Genomic DNA, 21,398 nt, shown 5'->3' on the forward strand with positions numbered 1-21,398 from the left:
CTTTTGTTGAGCCTTTACCATAATGCTTCAAATTAAAGCTCTCCCTGGCTGCTTTTTGAACTGCTCTTTCTTTCACTATATTGGTACCATTTTCTTTCTTTCTTTTTTTTTATTAAAGTTTTTAATTTTTTAAAACATGAGTGGACAATTCTTCAACATTAGCCCTTGCAAAACATTTTGTTCCAATTTTCCTCCCCTCCTCCCACACTTGCCCCTAGATGGCAAGTAGTCCAATATAATGATGTTAAATCCAATATATGCATACATATTTATACAATTATACTGCAAAAAAAGAAAAACAGAGGAGCAAAATAAAATGCAAGCAAACAACAAAAAGAGTAAGAATGTTTTGTGAACATGCTCAGTTCCTATAGTCCTCTCTCTGAGTGTAGATGGCTGTCTTCATCACAAGACCATTGGAACTGGTCTGAATCATCTCATTGTTGAAGAGAGCCACTTCCATCAGAATTGATCATAATATAATCTTGCTATTGCCATATAAAGTGGTTCCTCTTACTTCACTTAGCATCAATTCATATAAGTCTCTCCAGGCCTCTCTGAAATCATCCTTCTGGTTGTTTCTTACAGAACAATAATATTTCATAACATTCATGTATTACAATTTATTCAGCCATTCTCCAATTGATGGGCATCCATTCAGTTTCCCATTTCTTCTTGATTAGCACCATTTTCTCTCTGAGATTGTTAACTTGGCATCTATAACTTTTTAAGCATATCTATTTACATATATGTATATATGTCCATATGTATATTTGATTACTTAATTTCAGCATAATTGGTTTGTGAGAATTTTCAGTAGCTGGTCCCCAAACCTGGAACTCTTTGTTAATTCATCTCTGCCTCTTGTCTTCCTCCAAAGCTCAGCTAAAATCTCTCCTTTTTACAAGAAACTTTTTTTGATCTCTCTTAATGTCGTATCTTCTCTTCCCTGGGTTTATTTCCAATTTATCATATTTATGTGTATGTGTATGCATATATTATATATATATATATATATATATATACACACACATATTCACTTGTGCAAATATATGTGTGTGTACTTATAAGCATATACATATATATATATATTTATGCAGAATTCAGACTTTTACATGTTGTCTCCATTAGGATGTAAGCTCCTTGAGACTAAGGATAGTCTTTTGCCTGTTTCTTTGTATTCCTAGTGCTTAGTAGGTGCCTGATATGTAGTAAATGCTTAATAAATGCTTGTTGACTCACTTATTGACTTTGTAATATTGTGATTTTATTCACTTAAACACATGATTCGAATAGGAGTCCATGGACTTTAAAGGAGTCTGAAAGACCAAAAAAAAAGTGAAGGACTTGCTTTAGCGCAAGGCTGCTCTGGCCTAATTCCCCAAAATGAAAAGAGAAAGAAGTGAAACTATAAAAAGGGGGTAAAATTTGCAACCCCCCCAGTGCTTAATGATTAACGGAGAACATTTTATTGAACTTAGGCCCTGAAGATGGAATTTGGAATCTGCCCTTTGCCTGAAGATAAACCTGATTGTCACAGGTGCTGAGGTTTTTCCCCTGCTTGGCGGCAATCAGAACAGCTCCCTGGTAGGTGCAGGCAGGCCTGCCCGGAACTCCATGCACTGCTGTGGACACGACTAGAATCAACGATGATTCTTCTTGCTGTTCTTTTCCTTTGCTTCATTTCCTCATACTCTGCATCAGTTAAAGGTAAGTGCGTGCTGCCCATTGATTTCTAAAAACTAAATCATTGGAAGATAAAAATGGCATATTTTACTTTTAAAAAGTCTTGTATAAAGCCTTTTTCCACGATGGTTATAAAGACAGAAGTGGGGGGAGGAAGGGATGGAAAACACCCTTGGAATCTGACGTTCATTGAATAAAACTAGGCTTTCTTGGAGGTTTTAGTCTGCCAAACTAAACTGCTTTTTTTTTTTTTTTTTTTTTTTTTGCTTGAATCACCCATTCATACTTTCCTTTAAAAAAAAAAAAAAAAAGACTTCTCTTGTTTCAGGGAAACTAGCAGTTCATTCACAGAAGGTTTCTCCCTCATTTGACTTGTAAAAAAAGGTCCAGAGCCAGGATTTCCTCTGGAGTTGCTTAGCAATGCAATGCTTAGTAGCACTTTGCCTTCAGGAAAAATTAGACTCCAGTTTGAATGGGCCTTGGGGGCCCCTTTCCCTAACTTCTGATAATAAAGCCCAGAGCCATTTTCTTAGCCTTGGCCAGAGAAGCATGAATTGGAACTATTAAGAATCTATTAAATTTTGTTGTCATTTATCAAAACTATAACACTAGCAGCAACTTGCAAGAATTACAGTTATATTATTAAGCGGGAAATTTGCCATCTTTGGGGAAAAAAGCAAATGAATAATTCACATTTTAAGATACAGTTAATTGGTAGAGATATATGTGATTTAATTAAGAGTAAGAGACAATCTTAATTTTAAAAGGTCCCTACTTGGTAGGTATAAGTCTCAATAGAGCAATGTGTCATAAATATCTTAGTATGATAAATGATTCTAGTTCAGTTTTGAAGCAAATGCTATCTTAGCTAATCATCCTTAAATATTTAAAAGAGGCCAAGTAACTTGAAAGGTTTACTGTTAGTTAAAAATAATTAAGCAACCTATTCATGATGGCTTTTCCCTTAGTAGGAATTATATTTATTCATGGCTTTTAAAATTTTAGGTCTTTATAGTAAAAAGTAGTTTATAAATACAACTACTGTTTGCTTGAGCAAAAGAGGATGGGTTAGAAATGATATGCGTGATTCATTTAAACTCACCACCCTAAATTTTTGTGTTAATAATAAATTTTTCTCCAGTTCTGAGGTAGTATAAAGAATACTGGATTTGAAACCAGCAGTCTGGGCTCAAATTCTAGCTCTGTCCATTTACAATGTTTGGGATTTTGGACAAGTCATTTAGGCCTCCTTGTAAGAACCCAATCTAAGGCATCAGTTCATATTTGGGCAACAATTCAAATATTCAACTGAAGTTCCCTAAAAGGTCCATGTGGCTAAGCCTGGCAGTCTGGGAAGCATTTAGTGATCTCTTGAGAAACAGAGCTCCTATAAATAATAGTGTCTAACATTAAACTCAATTATATGATTCTTTGAGAAATACTAGAGAAGAGGTTTGCTTTGAATTATCACTTTTTCCATTTGATCTGAAAATTTCTAGAAGCATATAATAAAGCATGTTTTAAAGATGTTTTCCACCAGTACTAGATATCTAATGTCACAAAATAGGGAAGTATGATGTTTGAGATTGCTAATTGTTTGAGATGCCTATATAGTACTTGCCAAATATATTAATAAAGAGCACAGGACTCAACAGCTGTCCCTACCAGACACTGCAACCTTCTGTATTATACAGTATCATGATTTAAATATAGAATTGGCACGGCCCTTTTAATGATTGACACCTATTTGTTAATTGTCCACACTATAAACCAATCTGTGCTCAACTTTTGACCTCAAACTAATATCTCAAAATATTATTGGCCCTTTGGAATAAACTATTGAAGTTTAGATAAATTATCCATTAAGCCTTCACTTTTGGGGGCAGTAATAGAAGAATAGAAGATATGGATGGTTCCTTTAGGACAGGAGGTGCTGGTAGGGTTTAGCATAGGAGAAAGAATTAAGGACTGGGGGGTAGGAGGAGAGAGGGGGAGGTTGGAATAAATCAAAGATATATTCCAAGGGTAAAGGAATCAAAGGCTTTAAATTGTCAATCTCTTCTTATTTACACTTGTTAATAATATCCATTCCCAAATTAGGCCACATGCTATTCTGATTTCAGTCCTAATTTTGGCTCTAAAGGCCTCCTTTCCATTTTAACTCCTGAGTTTTCTCTTTACTTCTGTCAGTTCCCCGGAATAGCTGCAATATCTTGATCACATTTGCTTTTTTAAATTTATTAATATTTTTTGTCATACCATAACCAAAATTTCCATTCTCCCAGAAGAGGCTTTGGTCAAAATTGGTCATTGCATTGAAAAAGTCTGAAAATATATGCAGTGTACCACACCTAAGGACCTTTCACCTCTGCAAAGGGGTGGGGTGCTAGTATCTTTTCTTATCTTTTTTTTGGAGTCTCACTTGTTTTTTGTAATTTTCTTACATTTTTTGGTAGCTGTTCTTTTATTTGCTTCACCTTCTTGCCCTTTTTGAAACTTGATTCCTTCCTTGGCACCTAGTGGGTGGTTAATAAATGCCTGTTGGTTTGTTTATTGGCTTTCAATCATGTAGGATTCTTTCTTAGTTATTGGCAGCAAGTGCTGACACAGATCTTTACCTCCTTCCTTTCTCTTTTAGTTTTTACAGTACTTTCTTCCTTAAAAAAAAAAAAAAAAAAAAAAAAGTTTAGTCTCTAGTTCTATTCCCTGCCCTTAAAGTGTGTTCTTTTTGTGTGTTCTTTCTCCTCTCCAGAATCATCCTCTTTACTCTTTAGACTTTGATGTCAATTTTTCTTTTTAATTTAATTAATTTTTAAATTATTAGCCTAGCCTTATATAAATAGTATATTGTGTAATGTCTTATTGTATATAATAAATTATTTAAAGTAACCTTTAGGGGACTTCAGCATGCACCACTTTATATTCTGATTGCTATTTTTTTTTTTCTTACCACTACCATTGATTTTGATAACTTCTGACACTTTTTTAACTTAACTCTGTGTAAAAACATCCATATATCTTATCACCTCTAGACATTGTGTTTTTGTTTCTTTACTCTTTATTGTTTTAAAAATTTTCCACTGCTTATCTCTTTCTTGATCTTAGTTGTCCCTAATTTCTTCTACCCTTTATTTACACTCTCCTCTGGTATTTTCCCACTGATGTCTGTCTTAAAAAAAAAAAACAAACCTCCAGAATTCTACCCACTTTTTAATCATTTTGTTCTTCTTTTCAGATCTCACTGTGGCTTACCTCAATCTTATCTTCTTGTTTAAGCCAATTAACTATTATTCTATTCATTTGAGCTTGACTAAACAAGAAGGGAATTTGTTTTAAAACCATTTCCTATGAAGGTCCCTAAAACTAAGGAGATTATAATGCTTCTAATTAAATTCTGTGGAGCAAGTTAAAAATTTTTGGATTTGCACTTAAATTTCTGTTTTTTTTTTTTTTTTTTTATTATGTAAAGCTCTGAACTTGGAATCATTCAATTTGTTTTCAGATGTCTGTTCCTTTATTTACCACTTTGAGCTAATCGGGTGGCTGTCTCTTCTGTTAAGGGAGGAGGTTGAATAAGGTGGCCTTTGAGATCCCTTTCAGCTTTAAATCTGTGATCCTATGAAAAGATTTATCTATAATAGGGAACACAGTTTTGCTGCATATAAAACTAATCATATGTCAAGTAATGTTTAGCTGGCTAAAAGTAGAAATAATATGACCAGATAAATAATGAAAAGTAAAAAAGATAACAGGATAGCAATAATAACACACTTAGACATCTATTTTTTATATATATATATATATATATATATATTCTGTGTGTGTATATGTACATATATATTCATATGTGGGTATACATATATATGTATGTGTATATATATATATATATATATATATATTATATATATATATTCTGTGTGTGTATATGTACATATATATTCATATGTGGGTATACATATATATGTATGTGTATATATATATATATATATATAGGCATGCATATACACACAAGATTTTCAAGTCACTGGAAATTTCAATGTATGCAAAAGAAATTTTTGGGAAAAAAAAGACATTTTCTTATTGTATTTATTTAAAATAATGCCTCTTTCATGCCCATGGAATGGTCAAAAGTTATTATTTTTATTTTATTTTGGTTAGTAATAGAAAAGTTTTTTTAAAAAATTACAGTAGTTATAATAGAATTAGAGTATTTTGAACCATCATTAGATAATACTGAGGAAGGGTGACTTTTTCTACAAATTTTTTTTATAACCAAATATAGCTTAATATTTCCTCCTAAACAAATACTTCTCACTTTCTTTATCCTTTCTAAGCAGCTTCATGCAAATTTAAAAGCTATTCTATTAAGTTGTAATGTTTTCATGTTATTTTGATAAAATAAAAATTTCAGAACAAAACTAAATTTTGAAAACCAAATGAACATATTTAGGCAGCATTTGGAAATATTATTTATTTTTAAATTATATTTTTATTTTTAGAAACAATGATTGTGTGGGCTGAATAAGGGTCTGTTTCTGTTTTTGTGAAAAGAGAAACTAGAATCAGTGCCTATGATTTCACAAGGTTCAGGGAACTTTTGGAGAATTTCCTTTTCCCAATGCAGATCAACAATTGTTCCACAATTCTAGTCTTTGAAAATTGTCTGCAATATTGATAAAGTGAGTTGTCCAAGGTGACATTGCTAACATGTGTCTTAGGAAGTACTTGAATTTAGGACCTCCTAGGAGGCTGGACCTCTTTCAGTTCCCCTGATCTTTCTCAACATTACTGATGAAATAATTTCCATAATGACAAACTTCTAAATAAAGTTTTAAGGGGCAAAGACTTTAAGGAAATAGGCGAATTAATGACAGATCAAAGATCCAGCCACTATTGTTCTCTTTTACTTTGGCAGATTCTGGATAAAGCACCTAGCTCTTAGGTGAGAGAGCCAAAGAGGATATGCCCCTAATTTATTTATAAAGAATTTCCTACTGATATTATTATCAGACCATTTTGAACATGGTCTATAAATAAAGGAATGCTTTTGTTTAGAATTATCAGTTTCTATCTCTATTATCCATTATGCTTAATAAATTATAAACACATAAATTTATATATTATGTTATATTTTATATATAAATTTATAAATGTGAAATTATAATTATATATTATATATGTATATATATTTATTTATACATATATTTATATATATAAATTATATAAATATGAAAATATAAAATATGAAATTAAATTATAAAATAAAATATTGCCTATGTAGGATTATCCTATGCATATCAGGCATTTAATATATATTAATGAAGTAAAGTCTATGTGTGCTCTTGGTAGATGTCCTATCTAGTATTTGGAATGCTATGGTTGCTCACATTGACTTGTGTGCTTCCTTCTTTAAGCCTAGAAGAAGTCAGGATGTCTCTATTAATCAAGTTTTGCTATACTTGTAGTCAGCCCATTAGTTTTTGTTTTCTTTTGTTTTTTAAAACCAGTTCTCCTTATCTTACTCAGGCTAGCTACTCAGTGCAGCAACTGATTACTCCCAACCCTAATCCCATTGATGTTCAGCATTGAAGTTTTGACCTTTTCTATTTTTGACAGGGACCTGTTTGTCTTTTCTTAGATAGCCTGGTGTCTCTCTGCTCCTAAGGCTGACCATATTGTCCTATATTAGTCCTACTGCAGCTCAGAACTCCCAGATTCAAGCAATCCATCAGCCTTGACCTCCCATAGAAGCAGGAATTATATATAGGTGCATTCCATATTCAACAGCCTCAGTGGTTTTGTTAAAAAATCTTTCTGACATGCATAAGAATTCCTCTCCTGCCACCACTTTATCCATAGCTGAGCAAATTTTTTAAAGGAAAACCCCACTGTCCAAATGCAAACTTAACACAGAGTAACATATAATCACATAATATAATCACATAACATGTAATCACAAAATTGTTTAAATGCAATCAGATCTGTTATTAATGAAACATATTTTCCTAAAATCACTATACTATTAAAATCATACAGTAATAATCATAGTTTGTATGGGGGAAAGAAATTAGGCCCACAGTACTCAAAAATTTTTCAGTGATGCATTAAGAAAAAAAAAAAAAAAAAAAGATAGGACCCAAATAGAAATGGTGATGTAGTTTTGTATATGTTAAATAGTTAAGAAAAACATACATATTATAATAAATAGCATAATCTGTGGCCTTGGGCTGATGCATTGGCAGCTCCCTGTGATCTACTGGGTCTGGTCATAAAGTAAATGGCTAACGGTGAGAAGGTGGCCTCTTTGGGCCACAACTCCAAGTCTCTATGGCTAATAGCTACTGCCACAGAGGAGGATAGGGATGAGTAGTTGCAAACTAATCCTCCTCCACTCATAGCTCCTATATGCACCAACAGATGTGCAATAAATCTGACACTGCCTAGAAAAAAACCAGAGGTTTGCTTGTGAGTGTCAGAAAGATTGCAGTTTCTGAATTATTGTATAGTATGGTTTTCTGCATTCTTACTATTTGATACTTTGGTTGGTGAATAATATTGAGTTTTAAAAGAGACTGTTTGATGAGTGACTCCCTGTGGATAACCTCATACAAGAAGAAGGTCATCAAAACTTTTTTCAAGAGAGACTAAAATAGTGAAGTTTGGAAGATAAATATCTTCTTAGAAAGCATGGGGTAGGAGTGGGGTCACAGCTAAGTAGTGCAGCTAAGTAATAGCCTGGAGTCTGGAGGACCTGAATTCAAATCCAGTCTCAGATATTTACTCTTTGTGTGATACTGGGTAAGTCACTCAATTCCAGTTCTTCCAAAAATAAAATAATTGCCTATTAAAGCTGCCTTATTAAAAAAAATAGAAGAAACTCAATTAAAATTGGTGGAACAAATTCATGTTTTCAAAACAAGCATTAAGGCAGAACTGATTGTATAGGAAAGGTTCAGGCTTGCTACTCACATATCTGACATATAGAATTTTTCTTCCTTTTTTCTCACGTTCAGAGAAAACAGAAGACTAATATTCTGTACTCTGTATTGTACATATCAAAGAAAAAAGGAAAACTATATATAGTCATCTCCTGAATCTACGACTTCTTTCTAGTACTCCTCGTCCACCTTTCCAGGGTTATAGAAAATTGAGGGAAAGGAATTATATGTTTGTCATTCCTCTCAGAGTTAGGAAATCATACCAAAAGAAATATGGTGAGGGAAAGCTATCCTTCCCTAGCCTTTGAGGTTTCTTGCATCTCCTACACTAGAATTTGCCTTCATTTCAGGATCCCATTCATATTGTTGATCCATTGTGGTGCACTTGTGATGCTGATTCATTGTGGTTGGAAGCTTGCATCTCTGCTTTCCTGTCCATTGTTCCTAATGACTGGAATCTTAGGGTCAGATGGTGGCCACTGAGTCCCTGCTAGCCACATGGTGAACAGAATTGTAGCATCACTGCCTGTTCCACCCTTCACACCAGTTCTCCCAGCAGTAAGCTTGTATCAAGGGCAAAGAGAAAAAGGGGAGATATTGTTCACCTGCACTTATTATGAAACCATCTCCCTATCTTTATTTGCTTTGTTTTTCACTTTGGGTTTGACCTATCTCACAGACACATAGCAAATGGAGAAGGGCTTAGTAACCCTTGCCCCCCAAATCACCTAAGACCCTAAGATAAATAATAAATCAATGATAAGAGGGCATGGAATAGGTATCAGTTACATTTATGACACAAGAAATAACCCTCTGGCAGGTTAGTCTTCTGCAAAGGAAGAGTTTTGAGTTGCTTGTCTACAGACTATCTCCCTAGCAAGCTTGAAACTATGTTTATAATCCAGCATCAGACAGTCGTCATTTTAATTAATGCATTTTGACCACTTGGTGTGTTACTTATCAGAATACATAAAGGCACTAAAAGGGTATAGAAAACAAAAGTGTTGTTTAAAAATCACTTATAGAATAAAAGATTGAAAGGGCCATCAAATTAAGACCTAATTTCTAAAATATTAATTTAAAACTCAAAATTTTAGCATAAAGAAATAGGGGTGAGTATCAAAAATGAGAGGATCATTGATTTAAAGTTGGAAGACACCTTGGAGATCATCCAATCCAGTTCCCTCATTTTACAGAGGCAGTGATGATCCCAGAATATTTAAGAGATTGGCTTTAAAAGAATCTGGATTCCAGAACCTCAGCTTCCTGAGTCAGCTGTCTCTTGCTTCTTGCTTGGCACAACTGGATAGTTGACTTCATTTAATTACTCTTTATGAAAAGACAAATTTAAGGTTCCGTTAAAGGTTTCTTTTTTTTTTAATTATTTATTTTCTTCATTTTTGCTTTAAAGGCAAGTGATTTTGTGTGTGTGTGGGGGTGTGTGTGTGTGTGTGTGTGAGAGAGAGAGAGAGAGAGACAGAGAGACAGAGACAGAGACAGAAACTATTTTTAAGGTAAGGAACTAAAAGAAAGCCTAATTTAGTGGATAAATAAGCTATTGACAGTATGACTGAGTAAATCATGTCCTTTCCATGGCCCCCAGATAATTCTTTAAGATTATAAATTGCAGAGCAGTTGAGGATTTGTATTAATAGAGGTTTCCTAGGAATCCCTGACCCAGATATATTTTAATATATCTTTAATATATATTTATATATTTTGTGTTTATATTATATATTATATAAAATATAAATTTAATATATATTATAAGATCTTTAAATAAAAATATTTTTAAAAGCGAGATGAAAGGAGGAATTAAGTGATGAAAAGAAAAATATGTGTTGAAGGGCATTTAGGTGGGGCAGTGTATAGAGCATCAGCCTTGGAGTCAGAAAGATCTGAGTTCAGATGTGGCCTCAGATATTTGAAAATTACTGGCTATATGACCTTGGCCAAGTCACTTAACCCTTGCCTTGCCAAAAAAAATTACAAAAAAGCAATAAGTGGAAAAAAGAGAAAATAAAAATATGTGTGAGAAAACTAAGGCAAATCACTTCCCAAGGTTTGAATATTATTTCTCTTTTACCCCCACTTTGAAAATTTATCCCCCCACTTTTAATTTTAAAATTGTGCTGAAGTATGTTATTGTTTATAGGAGTGTTTGCTTTTCTTATAGCATTTTATCATTAAAAAAATACCTCACCTTCATGAAGACCAAAGTTTTCTGGCATTAATCATACATGCATTAAAAAAAAAAATCCTATCGAAAATGTTTACTCTTGTGTCCCATGGTGTCAGGTCCTAAATGGCTCCCTGACTGCTGAGCCTTAATCCTACCTCAATTGTAAAGCTTTATTGAGACTGGTTTTTTGGTCTCTGAAATCCTACAACTTTAGAGATAAAAGGAACCTTAGTGATAAACTGGATTGTCTGTCTAGTACAACTCCTTCATTTGACATATAAAGAAACAGGGACCTAGATAGACAAAACAATTTTCCTGATTTCACACAACAAGTGGCACAGTATTTTAAAGATCAATTTAATTAATATCTTTATTTTTCTATAACTTTTATCTCTATATAAATTCCCTCCCTTTTCCTCTAGTCATAGAGTCATTTTATATAATCCAAAAAAAAAGAAAAAAGAAAAAACCCCAACACTTTAGCAAAACTATCCAACCATGGGCTAATTGATAGTATATTCAAAGTTCCACATCCATTGTCCCCCCATCTATGTAAAAAAGAGAGAATGATAAAATTTTTTAAATCTTTTTTTTTTGAATCAAAACTTGATCATTATAATTACATAATGTTTGATTTGGGTTTTATATTTCCATTATTGTAACCATGTATATGGTTCTCCTGGTTCTGCTTGCTTTGTTCTGCTTCAATTTATTTATTCTCTCCACATTCCTCCAGTTCCCCTTAATCATCATTTATTACAGTGTGGTAATGTTCCATTTAACTGACCAGGTTTTTTTTAGTCATAACTTAATTGATGAGTATTTACTCTATTTCAGGTTCTTTGAAGAGCATTTTAAATAAATTATTTCTAATTCTTTCTTAAAGGGAGTGGGGGGGAACTATTGCTCCTACTGCTTTAAGTCTTAAACTCGACGAAGCTTTTAGATAAAACATGATATTCATAAAAATGAGGCCCCAAGCCCCAACAGCCTAGAGGTGGTACGTGGCAAAGGAGTTCAAACACAGCTTAAATTTCTCTAAATCTCAAGATCCTGTCACTACACAAAGCTGCTTCTTTAATTTTGTGATAAGATACTATAGGAAACCTCACTTATATAGAGTCTGCTAGTGATTCTTCAAAGACAAGTCTCAATGAAATTAATCTTTTTAGAAATTTAATTAATGTATTAGAAGGATTTGCTCAACAAATAGGCATAGCAAATTAAATTGGAGGAATGTTTAGTCTACTTAAAAAACTATTTTTAAACACTAAATTTTTTTTATTAAGTCTTTTCCACAAAAAATCCTTTGATTATTACAAGCAATTCTTATTGATTCACTAAAGATGATTTTGGTAGGTACCATTTATTAAATTATTTTTCTTTATGTATTTGAAGCAAAGCAAGGTGCTTCCATGGACAGTGTATTCAGGAAAACCTTGGGTAGTCTTGATGTTGAAGTCTCATCCCTTTGTGACCATGGGAAGAATCACTTGACATCAAGCAATTTTCACCATTTGAGTATTATGGAGCCCTTTGGTACTTAGGTGAAATCTCTGTATCCCTTCTAAGAGTCATGCATTAGGCCGATAGGGAATGAAGGGAATAAGCATTGATTAAGCACCTACTACATGCCAGGAATTGTATTAGGCACTTTATACATATTATCTTATTGGATCTTGGGGAGTAAAGGATATTGTTACCCTCATTTTATAAAGGAGAAAATTGAGACTGAAAGAGATTAAATGACTTTCCTAGGATTATACAGTCAAGTAAGTGTCTAAGGCACATTTTGAATTCAAGTCATTATAAATGCTAGAACTAGCATACTGGAGTCAGCTCCTAGGGCCTCCAAGAGTGATTGTTAAATTTTCAGTGTGAGCACTTACAGTTAGGAAATTGGCAAAGGCTACAAATAAGGGCTTGATTTATTATTTTGTTAATTGTCTTGATTTAAGAGAGTGATGGGAAAAAGAAATTAATAATCAAGATTAAATTTAAGAATGTGTCCCATGTACTTCTCCCATACACATACCTTACCTCACATAAAACTGGTTCTTAAAAACTTCATCTCTGAACTCAGGTCTCCCTGATTCCAACTCCATTATATTAAATATCTAGTTGCTTAAAGATAGAATGTAGACAGGAAAAATGGTATTATAAAATAAGAAAAATTTGCAAACCAAAATAAATTTAGAGAATGGGGAAGTTGGATCAGCAGCCTTCTATGGGAAATTTATTTTCAAAAATTAAAAATACTTTTTTGCATCTTAATTCATGTTCCTCATCCAGGACACACTACTGGACTCTCTCTGAACAATGACAGGCTGTATAAACTCACATACTCCACCGAAGTGATTGTTAACCAGGTTGGAGAATCACTCCAGGATGGTGCAGGCTACAAACTTTCTTCCAATGTGGATGTTGTACTAGTATGGAGGAATCCAGATGGCGATGATGATCAGCTGATTAAAGTCACGGTGAGCATTTTCTCTTCTTACGCAGAAAATCTGCATGTCGGGGGAAATCCTGGAGATAGGCAGCCATCCACAGTGAGCTTCCATATTTTTATGGTTTGTAACCAATCACTAAAAATTATCTATAGATTTTATCTGCCATAGAACTTAGGCAACAACATTCTGCACTACCTGAAAGATATGTACTTCTGGGTACCACACTTTAAAGAAAATACTAACAAACTAGAGGATATGCAAGGCAGAGTGACCAGGTAAATGAAGGCATGTCATGAAGAAAAGATTTAGGAGCTCTGGAGGTATTTAGTTTGGAAAAGAGAAGTATAGAAGTTAAAAGGAAACAGATATTCTCTCAAAAATAAGGAAGAACATTTTAGTGATTGGAGCTTGTCCAACAATGGAACAACAGGGTTCCACAACACAAGAAGTATTTGAACCAGTGCTGAATGACCAGCTATCTAGCATGTTGTAGAAAGACTTTGGCCATGAATTGAATTGTTGGATGATTGCTAACATACTTATCAACTTTAAAAATCTAAGACTTTAGGAGTCATTTTCTAGAACTTTTGTTTCCTGTTTCCTAAATATAGCAGAGCCCTACTAAATCCTTGATGGGAATAGCTTTGCTGTTAAGAAAGAATACCCTTGTGAGGCAAACTTTTTGCTATATAGAAAGAGAGGTGTAATATTACATGGAAAATTATATGATCCAATGCAACTGAATCTGTGGAACATTAAATGGGGTTTACTCTCAGATATTTGATCTAGTCAATAGATATACTCTTCTTACCCAAGTTAAAAACTCAATAGTCTTTCCTGTTTTTTGAGTTGTTTCTCATTGGGCTATTATCATACACTGTAGAAAAAAATCATACTTATTTGTTCATTCACTTACTCATTTATTTAATAAACATTTATTCAGTACTGATAAGTTGCATATTATGTTGTTAGTCACTGAAAAAAATGCAGAGTTTAAATGATATACAATCTGTCTTTTTGGAGTTTACAGTTTAGTATAGAGATGAGACACAAGCAGATAATTATTCTGCCCAATATTATGTGAAGACTACTCTAGAGAATTACAAAATAATGCATGGTCTAATAACATGCATTCTAAGAGAAAACGATTTTACTGACTCAGATGATCAGAATATGCTCCGTGGAGAAGATGACCTTGAGATGGGCTTTAAAGGGGGAATATTCAAAACTTAGGGAGCAACATGAATGAAGACTGAGAGAGGGCAAAAGATCAAGAGTGTACAAAGGGACAATGCTTAATCAAGTTGGCTTGAACATCAAGTGCACACAGGAGATGAATCTAGAAGATGCCATATTGAGGAGAGTCTTGAATGCCAGGAATTTGTATTTGTGTTACTCTTGTGGAAAGGATGTAAAAGTACAGATTAGATGATAATACAATTGTAAGGATTCAGAATGTAATTCTGAATATTCAAAAGTAATTATTAATGGTCTGATGTCAATTTAGAAGAATCTTCCAGTGAGTGTGCTTCAGATACAACATAACTTGTGTTTTCAAGCATTTTGATCAGTGACTTGAATAAAGACATAAATTGCATTCTTATTAATTCTGTGGATGACATAAAGCTGGGAGGAATAATTAATAACATACTGAATTACTGTCAGAGTTCTAAGTGATCTGGACAAGAAAGAACACTGGAACAAATTAGGTAACATTAAATATAATGGGAATCAGTGTTCAATCTTATGCAAATTAAAAAACTCAACTTCAGAAATGTTAAAAGCATGGCTAGATAACAATTCATCTGACAAAGATCTAGGGGTTTGAGTGGATTGCAGACTCAGTAGAAGCCAACAGTGTGATATGTCATTCAATGGGCTGCATTTCCAGAGAAAGACTAGAATAATTTGCATAAAGTAAAAAAAAAAACCAAAACTTAGGGAAACATGAAAATTAACTCCAAGTATTTGAATGCTCTTATGGAAGAGAGAATAGATTTGTTCTCCTTAGTCCTAGCAAGCAGAAAAAGGAGCAGTGAATGGAAGGAAAAAAATTATTTAGTCTTGATGTGATTCTATATGATGTTATAGTTTTTTGAATTATGTACAAATTAGAATCAAGAGGGTTTGGGGAAGGTAGATGTGGGAATCTATGAGAATTAATCAAGAAATTGAAAAGAGAAAAGAGATGAATTCAACTCAAGTTTTTTGCATCTTAAAAAAATCTGTCACCAGTCAAATAGTTATTTGCTCTCAGATTATTGTTTTTAACCATCTCCTTAAACCTTATATAGCCTTTTGATGAAGCCTTATCTTAGGGGAGGTGGGGTTAGTAAGAATCCAAATAGTTTACTTTTTTTCCTGTTTACCTTGTAATAACTTTTTCCATCTCACTTTCCATAGCTCTTTGGGAGCTACATACAGGATATTTCCCTAATGTATTTCTCACTTGATTACAGATAAAAGATGTTAATGTTGAAAATGCAAATCAAAGGGAAGGAGAAAAGAACATCTTCAAGGGGAAAAAAGTCTCTCAAATCATAGGAAAAGATAATTTGGCAGCTTTGCAGACGCCAGTGCTTCTCCATTTGACACGAGGAAAGGTAAGAAGCCATTTTAAAAGTACAAAAATCTTCTTGTTTTCCATTTTCATCATTGTTTCTCTGCTATAGAGAGAGGACCTTGTGAGGTCAAAAGAAATGAAAGGGTTGTCCCAAGAAGATAGTTTAGGACTTCTGTGAAGACATGAAGAATCCTAGACAAAGGCCCACAAGTTGATTTACTAGAAAGCAATGCAATTAATCAGATGCTAAATTTCTTTTTGTTTTTTATTCATTTATGATTGCTATTATTTATAAAGAAATGCATGTGAATATAGAAAGAGGTGCTATTCCCCCATGACAGGTAAGCATTAGGGAAAGTTATATTAAATAGTAAATTAAAGATGGTAGAATGTGGTGATCACTAAAGTTTAGAGAAATGAACAGAATGAATATAAATAAGACCAAATAAACATAGAAAAACAAGACTTTCAAAGGGTAGAATATTGATAAATTAGATAGATTTTAAAAATTAAGAGAATTCATAAATTATATCTAAATTTGAAAGTATTCCAACCTTAAAATAATGATAATGATAGTTGATATGTATATAACATTTTCAGGTGTGCAAAGTACCTTATATACCTTTGTGCTTTACAATAACCCTATGAGATAAGCACAACAGGAAGTTTAGTCCCCATTTTATAATTGAGGAAACTGAGGCTCTAAAAAGTTATATAATTTACCTACGGTGGCACAGATGGTAAGTTTAGAAGTGGGTTTTTAACACAAGGCTATTCTAATTTCAAATCCAGTACTTTTTTTCACAAAAAAAGAACAATATGTACTACTATAGTATTAAAAGTTAGGTGGCAATGTGGGTAGAGTGCTGAGTTTAGAGCTCAAATCTTCACACAGTAACTTACTAGCTTTTGCAACTCTGAACAACTCTGGACAAGTAACTTAATCATTCCCAACCAAAGTTTCCTCATCTGTAAAATGGGAATAATGACACTTCACAGAGTTACAGTGAAGATTAAATGAAATAAGATATAGAGTTTTGTAAACTATAAAGGGATTTTTTAGTAATGATAATAAATTAACTCATTCAAAAAATTAGTTAATAAATTTATTTGCAAACATCCACTAGTTATATTCCGAGTCTGTATTACAATGGAGTCTAGAAAATATAGCAATCAATATTTTTTAGCTATATAAATCAAAGTAAATCAAAGAAGATATGATGCCCATTTATGGAACTGAACTGAAGAAAAAAAAAATTAAAAGAACCTGAGCTTCATATAATCTTTATATTAAAATGTGTTTTTCTACATGGCATGGAGGATAGAAATTGAGTCTTAGAGGACTGGATTCAAATGATAAAGGCCTGGGTTCAAGTCTTCCATCTGATCCATGCTGGCTTTGTGATTGTGGGCAAAAGACTCTACCCCTCATGCCCTAGGAGGCTTTTCACAGCTATCAGTAGGAGGTGCTGATCTGTATTGGTAGGAGAAAGTTTCCACATTGAGAGTGTCAATGAAATTATAGTTCTGGTTCAAAAAAAGAAGTGTCCCTAAATATTGAAAAAGAAAAGAAAAGAAAAAAAAAAAAAACAGAATGAGACAAACAATGCAGCATAGCTTTTACCTACACAGCATGGAAGGAAGGATTATTTTTTCACATAATTAAGATTAGAAATAGAGGTTTATACAAACTCAGGATAGCTAAAGTTTATCTTATAACAAAAGGCTATAGACTATGAAGAACATTTGGACCTGCAAAGACTGTTGGGAAAATTCATGCTCTTTGGTGGAGTTGTATATCCTCCTTTCTGATTCTCCTCAAAGATCTGGTTACTCAATATCTATGTCCTTGATGACATGAAACTGTCTACTTTTCTTCTTTGCTTCCTACAACCTAGCAAGACACGTGTACCAATGTAATATTAATTGACTTTATAATCTTAATGGCTCCCAAGTGTCACCTCAGAGCAAAGTCTTTTGTTACTCACAAAAATAGATCGGCCCATGCAGGTCAAAGGCTGCAATGTGCTTGCCACATCATTATTTCAGCAACTCAGAATCTTTCAGGGAAGTTTCTTCCCCAGGTTAAAGTACACAATAGTATCTTTTAGGCATATAATGCAATAATTATGGAGGAAATGAGATGTTGAAGCCATGTTTTAGCCATGTCAGCATTCTCAAGAATTCTTGCTTGGACATCTCATTTTAATGTGAATATGACAGTAGTTTAGCAAAAATCCCAGCTCCTCAGAGGCAAACCAAAAAAAAAAAAAAAAAAGGTTTACAATTCCCTGGGGCTGCTTCTTAACTCTTGGACACTGTGATAATTTCAGTCCTGGCTCATCAGGCTTTGATGTTCATCATCCCAGGATTGGGCTTCCAGAACAGATTGAATTTCTGATCCATCATTCTTTATCCTGTGAGCAATATGACCAAGTGCAAATAAAGCTTAGGTCATGCAGCCTAAGTCTCAAAATTGATCTGATTTTGATGTAATGTCTTCTAATTATCTGTCATGATCAAATAAATCTATTGAATAACAATCAATTTTTCATCTCAAGCTAATCCACTCTGGAAACTGGCTATCTCATTTTATCACCTACCACTGATGAAGTCAGACAGAGTTGCCTAGTTCATTTTGTTTTAATGAAAATTCAGTCTCTTGCTGCGACATATGTTGTATATTTTTTAAAAACTCTCAGCATAACCTGGGTACCTGCACTGGGCCCCTAAAGTGTCAGGGTCAAGTCAAATCAACAATCACTCATTAAGTAGTGCTATGGATACAAAGAAAGGCCAAAGATAGACCCTGCTCTCATGGAGTTCCAAGTCTAATGGAGAAGACATCCTGCAAACAATTTTGTACAAATTATCTAGAGGCAGAGTAAATGAGAAATAATCTTAGAGGTAAAACACCAGACATAAGAGGGATTGAGAAGGCTTTTGTCAAAAGGTGTGAATTTAACTGAGAATCCAAAAAGCAGAGATGAAAAGGGAGTGTATTTCAAAGATGTGAGAGTCATGTGAGAATCAGCAAAAGGTCAATGTCACTGGATTATACGGGTAGATGGAGGGCAGGAAGGTATGAGGAGATTAGGAACGATTTTAAAAATCACCCACAGTCTTTTATATTCAATGCTGGAGGTAATAGGTCATCACAGAAGCTTATCTAAGTATATATAATATGCTAATGTTGTGCTAGCTACAAACAGAAGAGATTTTCTAGAGAGGCAATGGAGGTGGAGGGAGGAAATGAGATAGTAGCTGAGATTTCACTAGGATAGGGAATTCCAGGTGAGGATACTCCCTCTTTCAGTGCTGGTTGTCACCTCTCCTCTTATAGAGAGTTGTCTAGAGCAGAGGTGTCAAACTCCCAACCTGTATACTTGTTCAATCAGATTAACTTATATTGGGAAATGTTTATTAAAAGGAATAGAAATGTAATACAATACAGATAGTCTTAATTTGTGGCTTCATGAGACAATGTTCAGCTTGCAAGGATATACTTCTGTTTAAATTGGGACACCACTGATAGAACACACTGAGTTACCCAGAATGGCAGAACCTGTGTATATCAGAAATAGGGCATAAATCCAGATTTGAGCACAAATCTCCTTTTACTATGTCATGATGAATTATCATGTAAATATGAAGATATACTAGGACTTCAGTTTCTTTTGAGTTTTTCTGCTTCCTGCCCCATTTTTGCCTCTTACTTAAAAAGCTTCCCCATTCCCCTTCCCCCTCCTTCTTTACTTTAGCAGCACCTCCCTCCCCCATTCTAATGGATGGGAGAACTGATTCATGTTTGCTAGGCTCCTCCCTGTTATTATTATTTTGAGAAATTTTTCTTAGCTAGTAGGAGTTTTTGAAGATGCAGATTTGATTTTTGTTCTCCTTAAAGATAAGCTTAGAGAATCTTCGTAGAGGCATGTTGTTCCTGGGGAAAGCCTATAAACAATTCCCACTGAGTTCAGTGAAATGTTTATTTCCAATCAGATTATAGCCTGAAATCTTCCTCTCAGTCCTTCTTCCCATCTGTAGATACTTTCTCTCCCTCCCCCTATTTGCAGTTAGTAACAATGTGCCCCTGATGATCTTTAGACATTTAGACTTTAGGGGAATATTTTCAGGTAACCATTCTAGGCTTTTACATGGCCAGTGCCCTTTTCAAAATAGAATGAAGTCATCCTTCATGGTCAGAGTATGATTGAACATATTCACCTCCTGTTGTGAAATTGTGACCTTCATTTGACTACAGTAATGCAGGCTGCTGACTGACAGCTGCTGAGATAGAACTGTGTGCCTATCCACCAGCAATTAGAAAGAACACTGATTTTGAATTAGGAAAAAGCGGGGTTCAAATCCCAACTCTAATCCTTAGCCCCAAGCAAACCCTTAATCTCTCTAGGCCTCAATTTTCTCTTCTGCAAAGTGTGAAAGTTGGACAAATGTTTTCTAAAATCTTCTTAAGTCTAAACCTGTGTTCCCATAATTCTGCCATAGAGAAGCAAAATCCAAGTATCAGTCGAGCTTCCACATTTTGCCAGTTTCACTTGAATAATAGAAGTTGGTATTAAGAATAGAAAGAAACATAAATTCTCCCTTAAAATTCACCTCAAACATAGGATTCTTGATTTAGAACTGAAAGCACCTCTAAAGCCCTTCCTGTCTGGCCCATTATTTTGTAGATGAAGAATCTAATGCTTAGGGAGTTGAAGGGGACCCCCAATCTCTACCCAGATAACCCAAACAGTAAGGATCAGGATTGTGATTTAAGCCTTGCTCTTCTGACTCCAGAGCCAATGAGCAAGCAGCCTCTCCATCATTATCTAATTTGAGAAAAAAGTCACCATTAAATGTCTTCTGAAATCACCTAGATAAAAATCAAATCTAGAATCTATCAGTGAGCATAAAAGAAGAGCATATTGTAGATGTTACACTTAATTAATAAGCATCTATTAAGCACCTGTTGTATGCCAGACACTGTGTAAAGCACTGGGAATACAAAGACAAAAATAAGTCTTTACATTCTATATAATACATTTTATATGGAGAGGCATTAAAAAGAATATACTTTTTTACTTACACATGCAAATATATTTGTATATGTAGGTATATAGGTAAAGTGTTTCAAAAATTTAACTCTTAGAAATTTTTGAGAAACTTTATGTATAAAACAAGTTTTTACTAGAGAGGGATTCAAGTCAAAATTAGTATGATTCTTGACTCCTCCCTAATAATGCCAAAATGACCCTGAAAGTTTAATATTTGATTTAAAATCTAGGCATGCAAACCTAAAAAATCTTGGCTCTGAGGGGCAGCTAGGTACACCAGCCCTGAAGTTAGGAGGACCTGACTTTAAATCTGGTCTCAGACACTTAACTCTTTCTAGCTGTGTGACCCTGTGCAAGTCTCTTAACACCAATTGCCTCAGGGGGGAAAAATCTTGCTTGTACACCATGTAACAAGAAATAAGGCCTATGGCCACCTTGTTTATATGTTGGAGATGTTAACACTCTCTAAGGGCCATCAAAATATCTGCCTTAAAATCAGCAAACGATAGTTATCCTAAG

The 21,398-nt window shown here is 33.9% G+C and overlaps 1 protein-coding gene across 1 annotated transcript in view; it reads left to right on the forward strand.

Moving 5' to 3' along the window:
• Positions 1-1,550: 1,550 nt before the first annotated feature.
• MTTP (microsomal triglyceride transfer protein) overlaps positions 1,551-21,398 on the forward strand; it is a 65,387-nt gene continuing 45,539 nt past the window's right edge. The window contains exons 1-3 of the mRNA XM_051967507.1: positions 1,551-1,710; positions 13,099-13,286; positions 15,719-15,862. Of these exons, the coding sequence (XP_051823467.1) occupies positions 1,650-1,710; positions 13,099-13,286; positions 15,719-15,862 (393 nt within the window). The 5' untranslated portion in view covers positions 1,551-1,649. The remainder of the gene's footprint in view (positions 1,711-13,098; positions 13,287-15,718; positions 15,863-21,398) is intronic.

The sequence above is a fragment of the Antechinus flavipes genome, chromosome 6 (assembly GCF_016432865.1).
Source record: "Antechinus flavipes isolate AdamAnt ecotype Samford, QLD, Australia chromosome 6, AdamAnt_v2, whole genome shotgun sequence".
Lineage (NCBI taxonomy): Eukaryota > Metazoa > Chordata > Mammalia > Dasyuromorphia > Dasyuridae > Antechinus > Antechinus flavipes.